Below are 9,453 nucleotides of genomic sequence, written 5' to 3' on the forward strand. Positions count from 1 at the left end.
GTATTTTTAACAAAAAACAGGTAGCTAAATATAATAACAAGATGCAATAATTTGCCCTAGCTACAGATGGCTCTATCGGTCCGTTAATACAGGACTAGTAAAGGTCCAGTGTGCTACTTTTGTGAGGAATATTTTTATATAGGATATATATATGTTTATTATTATTACTATTTCTCAGGGTGCTTCAGCAACCCTACTTCCTGCGGCTATGCGTCTCAATACTTAAGCCTCAAGTAGACTAAATGTAATTTATAAACATAATACATACAGTGCATTCTGAAAGTACTCAGACCCGCTTGACATTTTCCACATTTTGTTACGTTACAGCCCTATTCTAAAATGGGTTAAAAAATAAAAATAAAAAACACATCAATATACACACAATACCCCATAGTGTCATCACAATACCCCATAATGACGTCACAATACCCCACAATGACGTCACAATACCCCATAATGACAAAATGAAAACAGAAAAGAAATACCTTATTTACATAAGTATTCAGCCCCTTTGCTTTTTAACTCGAAATTGAGCTTTGATGAAAACCTGCTCCAGAGCTCAGGACCTCAGACTGGGGCGAAGGTTCACCTTCCAGCAGGACGACGACCCTAAGCACACAGCCAAGTCAACGCAGGAGTTGACTTGGGGGGGGGTGTGTAACTAGCCCTCCCCTAAGATCAATGTCTAATTGCTGACACAAGAAAGCAATGTTTGGAAAATAAATGGTATGTGGATGAAGGTTATGCGTGGGCCAATAAACTATAAAGGGAAATAAATGGTATGTGGATGGAGGATATGCGTAGGCCAATAAACTATAAAGGGAAATAAATGGTATGTGGATGGAGGATATGCGTAGGCCAATAAACTATAAAGGGAAATAAATGGTATGTGGATGGAGGTTATGCGTAGGCCAATAAACTATAAAGGGAAATAAATGGTATGTGGATGGAGGATATGCGTAGGCCAATAAACTATAAAGGGAAATAAATGGTATGTGGATGGAGGTTATGCGTGGGCCAATAAACTATAAAGGGAAATAAATGGTATGTGGATGGAGGTTATGCGTAGGCCAATAAACTGTAAAGGGAAATAAAGATCTACAGTTTACACTTTTTTTGTTATTTCACAAAACTTTGTTTTTAGAAAAGGGGCAACAGTTACCTCGGTAGAAGATGATCAATAAAATGTATTTATAAAAGGCCTTCTTACATCAGCTGATGTCACAAGATGCTGTACAGAAACCCAGCCTAAAACCCCAAACAACAAGCAATGCAGGTGTAGAAGCACGGTGGCTAAGAAAAACTCCCTAGAAAGTCAGGAACCTAGGAAGAAACCTAGAGAGGAACCAGGCTATGAGGGGTGGCCAGTCCTCTTCTGGCTGTACTGGGTAGAGAGGAACCAGGCTATGAGGGGTGGCCAGTCCTCTTCTGGCTGTACTGGGTAGAGAGGAACCAGGCTCTGAGGGGTGGCCAGTCCTCTTCTGGCTGTACTGGGTAGAGAGGAACCAGGCTATGAGGGGTGGCCAGTCCTCTTCTGGCTGTACTGGGTAGAGAGGAACCAGGCTATGAGGGGTGGCCAGTCCTCTTCTGGCTGTACTGGGTAGAGAGGAACCAGGCTCTGAGGGGTGGCCAGTCCTCTTCTGGCTGTACTGGGTAGAGAGGAACCAGGCTCTGAGGGGTGGCCAGTCCTCTTCTGGCTGTACTGGGTAGAGAGGAACCAGGCTCTGAGGGGTGGCCAGTCTTCTTCTGGCTGTACTGGGTAGAGAGGAACCAGGCTCTGAGGGGTGGCCAGTCTTCTTCTGCCTGTACTGGGTAGAGAGGAACCAGGCTATGAGGGGTGGCCAGTCTTCTTCTGCCTGTACTGGGTAGAGAGGAACCAGGCTATGAGGGGTGGCCAGTCCTCTTCTGGCTGTACTGGGTAGTGAGGAACCAGGCTATGTGGGGTGGCCAGTCCTCTTCTGGCTGTACTGGGTAGAGAGGAACCAGGCTCTGAGGGGTGGCCAGTCCTCTTCTGCCTGTACTGGGTAGAGAGGAACCAGGCTATGAGGGGTGGCCAGTCTTCTTCTGCCTGTACTGGGTAGAGAGGAACCAGGCTATGAGGGGTGGCCAGTCCTCTTCTGGCTGTACTGGGTAGAGAGGAACCAGGCTATGAGGGGTGGCCAGTCCTCTTCTGGCTGTACTGGGTAGAGAGGACCCAGGCTATGAGGGGTGGCCAGTCCTCTTCTGGCTGTGCCGGGTGGAGATTATAACAGAACATGACCAAGATGTTCAAATGTTCAAATAATAATAATCACAGTGGCATAGGATTGTGTGTTAAAATCCATTTAATTCATTTTATTTAGAAATTCTTTAGTAAGTAATACTTCAAAGCTAAGTCTAGTTGTCTTATTTGTATTATTTAATAGGTCCTCATGAGAGCCAGTTTCATCATAGCGCTTGGTGGTTTTTGCAACTGCATTTGAAGAAACTTTAAAAGTTCTTGAAATTTCCCATATTGACTCACCATGACTTAAAGTAATGATGGGCTGTCATTTCTCTTTGCTTATTTGAGCTGTTCTTGCCATAATATGGACTTGGTCTTTTACCAAATAGGGCTATCTTCTGTATACCACCCCTACCTTGTCACAACACAACAGACTGGCTCAAACACATTAAGAAGGAAAGAAATTCCAGAAATGTTTAACAAAGCACAACTGTTAATTTAAATCCATTCCAGGTGACTACCCCATGAAGCTGGTTGAGAGAATGTCAAGTGTGCAAAGCTGTCATTAAGGCAAAGGTTGGCTACTTTGAAGAATCTAAAATATATTATTTATTTAACACTTTTTTGGTTACTACATGATACCATATGTGTTATTTCATAGTTCTGATGTCTTCACTATTATTCTACAATGTAGAAAATTGTAAAAATAAAGAAAAACGCTTGAATGAGTAGGTGTGTCCAAACTTTTGACTGGTATTGAAAATATAATAATTTAATTTTTTGGTTAAAGTATCAGTTTTTACGCCACCCAGTAGGTGGCGGCAATAGACGTTTTAGGATGTAGTCTGTAAACCTTAAAGAAGAAGAAGCCCATAGACGACAGTCTCAAGTTAAATGTTTCTTCAAAATGTCGAAACCACAGTTGTTGACTGTGTTTATAGCCAAGCGATTAATATCGGCAGCCGTGAACATATTTGGGATAGAGGAAAGCTCAGTACCAGGAACCACTAGCAGCAGTGACTGTTGAGATAATGGCGGCGGTGGAAACGACGATTGAACAAGAGCTCTCTAGTTCAAAGCAGGAGATTGAACGTCTACGGAGGCTTCTTCTGGAGTTGGGAGCAGGTTCGTAGATAGGTCTTGAAAGAGAGCGAGAGGGGGTGGTTTACACGGGTAACAAATAACCACCAGAGAGGGGCAACTAGTTTAGCCCACAGCATGGCTAGAATTTGCTGTTTTTAAGCAACGCTGGTGTATTTCAGGGGAGAACGAATGCCCCTCTCAGGGAAGCTACCGCACGAACTTCAAGGCCGCCCGCGGTACTGCCGGCATTGTTCGCTGAAAACAAGACAACCCATTATAGTGAATAGGAAAATGTAAATTTTCGTGTAAATAAACACATTTCGAAATGTGAGAGTTCAATGGTTCTTTCAGCTCACTGGTTTTCTAGGCCTCAGTGCTGACTTGAGAGCTTTGTCGTTTCTCTGCCTGTGTCCTCCTTGATTTGAGGGTCTTTAACACAGGTTCCTCGCTCTCATCCACATGCCAAATCCTCGTATAAATAAACACATTTCGAAAACAATTATTGTACCAATAAATGCTTCCATTACTCCAGATGTACACACAAGTTAAGGACAATTTAGTAGGTAATGGCAGCCTGCAGTACCCCAGTTGAACTTCAGCTTGACAAACTCAATGAGAGGGCGCACCACTGAGCTAGCCTGCAACGTCACACTCTGGAGTAGCTGAAACGTCGCATCTTAATGCCGCGTTCAAAGCAAATGGGAACTCGGAAAATACGAGTTCAAATCAAGACGTCAGCGATCGGAAAGTCGGAGCTCTAGAAATGGATGACCATTAAAAAAAAATCGAGTTCCCAGTTGTTTTGAACGCACTGAAAGTCGGATATTTCCGAGTTCCCCGTTTTAAACGAGGCATTATTCTACATACGTTTCCCACATGAGAGGCCATCATAACCGGCTTCAAATGCGCTATTGAGTCTTCACATAGGAATGAATGGTGTCACGTGATCGATGGCTTTGTCTATTAAAATTGGCATTGGCGTATTTACGTTAGTGTTGCTTTGAATTGCCTTGAAAAACCTGAACAGTCTGCGGGAAGCCAGACGTTAATTAAATACAATTCCATTTCCTGTGGCGGTGGGCTTGGACTGTTGGTCATTATAACGACGAATTTGAAATAAAAATATCTAAAGGAATGATTTATTCAGCAGACTTTCCGTTAGCAGTTGAGCTAGAATACCAGTTTAACGTCCCATTTGAAAGACGGCACCCTACACAGGGCAATGTCCCCAATCACTGCCTTGGGGCATCGGGATATATTTTTTTTAGACTAGAGGAAACAGTGCCTCCTCCTGTCCCTCCAACACCACTTCCAGCTGGTCTCCCATCCAGGGACCGACCAGGACCAACCCTGCTTAGCTTGAGTGGTAAACCAGCAGTGGGATGCAGGGTGGTGTGTTGCTGGCCAAACACATATAAGAGTAATGTGATGTAGCCTAATTTAAGTAGATATCTAGCTAAGCCCTCTGGGATGTGATGTAGCCTAATGTAAGTAGCTAAGCCCTCTGGGATGTGATGTAGCCTAATGTAAGTAGCTAAGCCTTCTGGGATGTGATGTAGCCTAATGTAAGTAGCTAAGCCCTCTGGGATGTGATGTAGCCTAATGTAAGTAGCTAAGCCCTCTGGGATGTGATGTAGCCTAATGTAAGTAGCTAAGCCCTCTGGGATGTGATGTAGCCTAATGTAAGTAGCTAAGCCCTCTGGGATGTGATGTAGCCTAATGTAAGTAGATATCTAGCGAAGCCCTCTGGGATGTGATGTAGCCTAATGTAAGTAGCTAAGCCCTCTGGGATGTGATGTAGCCTAATGTAAGTAGAATCTAGCGAAGCCCTCTGGGATGTGATGTAGACTATCTAGCGAAGCCCTTTCATCCATTGTCATTTGTCATTGTGGCCAAAGCAAAGAGCAGCCAACCTCCTATCTAGATTCACTACTATATGCAGTATGATATCTAGATTCACTACTATATGCAGTATGATATCTAGATTCACTACTATATGCAGTATGATATCTAGATTCACTACTATATGCAGTATGATATCTAGATTCACTACTATATGCAGTATGATATCTAGATTCACTACTATATGCAGTATGATATCTAGATTCACTACTATATGCAGTATGATATCTAGATTCACTACTATATGCAGTATGATATCTAGATTCACTACTATATGCAGTATGATATCTAGATTCACTACTATATGCAGTATGATATCTAGATTCACTACTATATGCAGTATGATATCTAGATTCACTACTATATGCAGTATGATATCTAGATTCACTACTATATGCAGTATGATATCTAGAATCACTACTATATGCAGTATGATATCTAGATTCACTACTATATGCAGTATGATATCTAGATTCACTACTATATGCAGTATGATATCTAGATTCACTACTATATGCAGTATGATATCCCTCTAGCCTCAGCAGAGCGTAGACAGTATTTGGATAAATGTGAAATGTCTTTGTTTTTGTCTAACTGGCTAATTATTCCGTCTCCTTCTCTCCAGACCCCCAGCAGCTAACTGTCCCTGAAGAGGAGGTTCCCCCTGAGCAGCAGCACTGTGAGCAGGAGTGGAGCCCCAGTCTGGGGCAGCAGGACACAGAGGCCACACAGATTAAAGAGGAACAGGAGGAAATCAGGACGAGTCAGGAGGAACTCGGGACGAGTCAGGAGGAACTCGGGACGAGTCAGGAGGAACTCGGGACGAGTCAGGAGGAACTCGGGACGAGTCAGGAGGAAGAGCAGCTTCACAGACTTGAGTCTGATTCCACAAATGTTGTAGAGTTCATATTTACTGCTTCTCCCTGTGTGGAAAAGTCCTCTGATCAGGACAGAGAGACAGAGAGGGACTCTCTACCCACCAACACAACTGAACAGATCCAAACAGAACCTAATGGAGAGGACTACAGAGTATCACAACCAACCAGTGACTCTCTGCTCCTCTCTGCAGTAAATCCAGACTGTTCTGCAGCTCACAGTGAAATCATTGTAAGTGTGGATGAGGATGAGAGCGAAGAGCCTGTGTTAAAGACCCTCAAATCAAGGAGGACACAGGCAGAGAAACGACAAAGCTCTCAAGTCAGCACTGAGGCCAAGACAACCAGTGAGCTGAAAGAACCATTAAAGTCTCTCACAAATAAGAAACCATTCAAATGTCCTGTGTGCAGTAAACGCTATAAGACACTAGGTGGTTTAAAAACCCACCAGAGAATTCACTCAACGGAAAATAATCGTCACTGCAAGAAATGTGGCCAATCATTTAACTTGTTGCAACAATGGAAGAAGCATATGACGAATCACACAGAGGAGGAATCACCTACGTGTCATGTGTGCAGTAAACGATTTAAACTACCAAACCATCTGAAAACTCATATGAGATGCCACAACGTAGAGAAACCCAGTCAGTGTCCGACATGTGAAAAACACTTTAAATCAGCGAAAGAGCTAGAGATTCACCAGAGAATTCACACGGGAGAGAAACCATATCCGTGTCCGACGTGTGAAAAACACTTTAAATCAGCGAAAGACCTAAAGAAACATCAGAGAATTCACATTGAAGATCAACTATACCAGTGTCCAACATGTGAAAAACACTTTAAATCAAAGTACAACCTTAATCACCACAAGAAAATTCACACCGAAGAGAAATCGTATAGCTGCAATGATTGTGTCAAGTGCTACAGGACAAAGACTGGCTTAGAAGAGCACGTGAGGACTCACACAGGGGAGAAACCTTTTAAGTGTTCCGCGTGTGAAAAGTGCTTTACTTCAACAACCATTCTAAGACGCCACGAGAGAACTCACAGTGGAGAGAAACCGCACGGATGCACACAATGCAACAAACACTTCCCTGTCAAGTCAGACCTGGTTAAACACATGAGAACGCACACAGGGGAGAAACCTTTTAGCTGTAAAGAATGTGACAAATGTTTCAGTCATAACATTAGCCTGAGACTGCACATGAGAACTCACACAGGGGTAAAACCGTACAGCTGCAAAGAATGTGGCAAATGTTTTTCTGTTAACAGTAACCTGAGAATGCACATGAAAATTCACACAGGAGAGAAATCGTTTTGTTGCCAAGAATGTGGTAAATGTTTCCGTCATAAAATTAGCCTGAGACTGCATATGATGACTCACAGTGGTGGAGAGAATCTTCACGGATGTACTCAATGCAACAAACGGTTCCCCATCAAATCTCTCCTGGTTAAACACATGATGACACACACAGGGGAGAAATCTAATAGCTGCAAAGAATGTAGCAAATGTTTCCTTCATAACATTAGCCTGAGACTGCACATGAGAATGCACACAGGGGAGAAATCATATACCTGCAAAGCGTGTGGCAAATGTTTCCAAAACAAAATGGTTCTGACGAGGCATATGAGAACTCACAAAGGAGAGAATCCATATAAGTGTCCTCTTTGTGTCAGTTCCCTTATGTCATCAAATGAACTAAAACATATTTACTTGGGAGAGAAACCAGAGACCGACCAACCAGAGAATCCATCGTGCCTCTGCAGCGATTGTGGCAAACGCTTCCCAACGATGAAAACCCTGAGAGACCACATGAGGACCACACATGAAGAAAGAAGGCATCCGTGTTCTGTTTGTGGAGATTTCTTTATGTCGTTGGGTTCTCTTAAAGTTCACCAGAAAATACACACTGGAGAGAAACCCCACCAGTGTTCTGTTTGTGGGAAATATTTTGCATTGTAGTGATGGGAAGTTTGGCTCTTTTTACAGACTCTGATCTTTGACTCATTTAAATAAATAAAATAACTCCTCTTTCGACTAATTTCTTTCGAGTCAGTAATGCCCAGAGCACGCAGGACCCCCTACCGGTGAATGATGAAATTATTCTACAAGCCTCTCGTTCACAATAAGGGGCTTATTGGAGTTGTCATTTGTAAAAGTGGCTTTAAGGAATGTACATTTGTGGTTGCCATACATACAGAGGATATTATTTATTGGTACCTTGTGGAAAGAGGTCTAGGTACGGCCTGACTAGATTGCCAAGGCATTCCATCGAGTCGTTACAGAGGCGTGACTGCTGTGAGGGTAATATGCACAATATAATTCACAAACTGCAACACCCCCAAACAATTTGTGTTCGAGTTTGGTGAGCAGAGGCGGTGGTATGTCTTGGTTCTACAAGCTGTGTATCATCATAACATTCAATTATTAATGAGTCTGGAGTGGCAGGTAGTCTAGTGGTTAGAGTGTAGGGGTGGCAGGTAGCCTAGTGGTTAGAGTGTAGGGGTGGCAGGTAGCCTAGTGGTTAGAGTGTAGGGGCGGCAGGTAGCCTAGTGGTTAGAGTGTAGAGGCGGCAGGTAGCCTAGTGGTTAGAGTGTGGGGGCGGCAGGTAGTCTAGTGGTTAGAGTGTAGGGGCGGCAGGTAGCCTAGTGGTTAGAGTGTAGGGGCGGCAGGTAGCCTAGTGGTTAGAGTGTAGGGGCGGCAGGTAGCCTAGTGGTTAGAGTGTAGGGGCGGCAGGTAGCCTAGTGGTTAGAGTGTAGGGGCGGCAGGTAGCCTAGTGGTTAGAGTGTAGGGGCGGCAGGTAGCCTAGTGGTTAGAGTGTAGGGGCGGCAGGTAGCCTAGTGGTTAGAGTGTAGGGCGTCAGGTAGCCTAGTGGTTAGAGTGTGGGGGCGGCAGGTAGTCTAGTGGTTAGAGTGTGGGGGCGGCAGGTAGCCTAGTGGTTAGAGTGTAGGGCGTCAGGTAGCCTAGTGGTTAGAGTGTGGGGGCGTCAGGTAGCCTAGTGGTTAGAGTGTAGGGGCGGCAGGTAGCCTAGTGGTTAGAGTGTAGGGGCGGCTGGTAGCCTAGTGGTTAGAGTGTTGGGCGTCAGGTAGCCTAGTGGTTAGAGTGTGGGGGCGGCAGGTAGTCTAGTGGTTAGAGTGTAAGGGCGGCAGGTAGCCTAGTGGTTAGAGTGTAGGGGCGGCAGGTAGCCTAGTGGTTAGAGTGTAGGGCGTCAGGTAGCCTAGTGGTTAGAGTGTGGGGGCGGCAGGTAGTCTAGTGGTTAGAGTGTAGGGGCGGCAGGTAGCCTAGTGGTTAGAGTGTAGGGGCGGCAGGTAGCCTAGTGGTTAGAGTGTAGGGGCGGCAGGTAGCCTAGTGGTTAGAGTGTTGGGCGGCAGGTAGTCTAGTGGTTAGAG

The 9,453-nt window shown here is 44.5% G+C and overlaps 1 protein-coding gene across 1 annotated transcript; it reads left to right on the top strand.

Annotated features, from left to right (window-relative positions):
• Positions 1 to 3,031: 3,031 nt before the first annotated feature.
• Positions 3,032 to 8,095, top strand: LOC116359992 (oocyte zinc finger protein XlCOF6-like). The gene is made up of 2 exons (XM_031814334.1): positions 3,032 to 3,328; positions 5,814 to 8,095. The coding sequence occupies exons 1-2, from the start codon at positions 3,235 to 3,237 to the stop codon at positions 8,024 to 8,026; spliced, it is 2,307 nt and encodes a 768-aa protein (XP_031670194.1). The 5' UTR covers positions 3,032 to 3,234; the 3' UTR covers positions 8,027 to 8,095.
• The last annotated feature ends 1,358 nt before the right edge of the window (positions 8,096 to 9,453 follow it).

This window comes from Oncorhynchus kisutch, unplaced genomic scaffold (assembly GCF_002021735.2).
Source record: "Oncorhynchus kisutch isolate 150728-3 unplaced genomic scaffold, Okis_V2 Okis06b-Okis10b_hom, whole genome shotgun sequence".
Taxonomy (NCBI): Eukaryota; Metazoa; Chordata; class Actinopteri; order Salmoniformes; family Salmonidae; genus Oncorhynchus; species Oncorhynchus kisutch.

Coding starts and splice junctions, on each gene's coding strand:
- LOC116359992 (XM_031814334.1), top strand. CDS start 3,235: ATGGCGGCGGTGGAAACGACGATTGAACAAGAGCTCTCTAGTTCAAAG. Junction 3,329..5,813: donor TCTTCTGGAGTTGGGAGCAG/GTTCGTAGATAG, acceptor CCTTCTCTCCAG/ACCCCCAGCAGCTAACTGTC.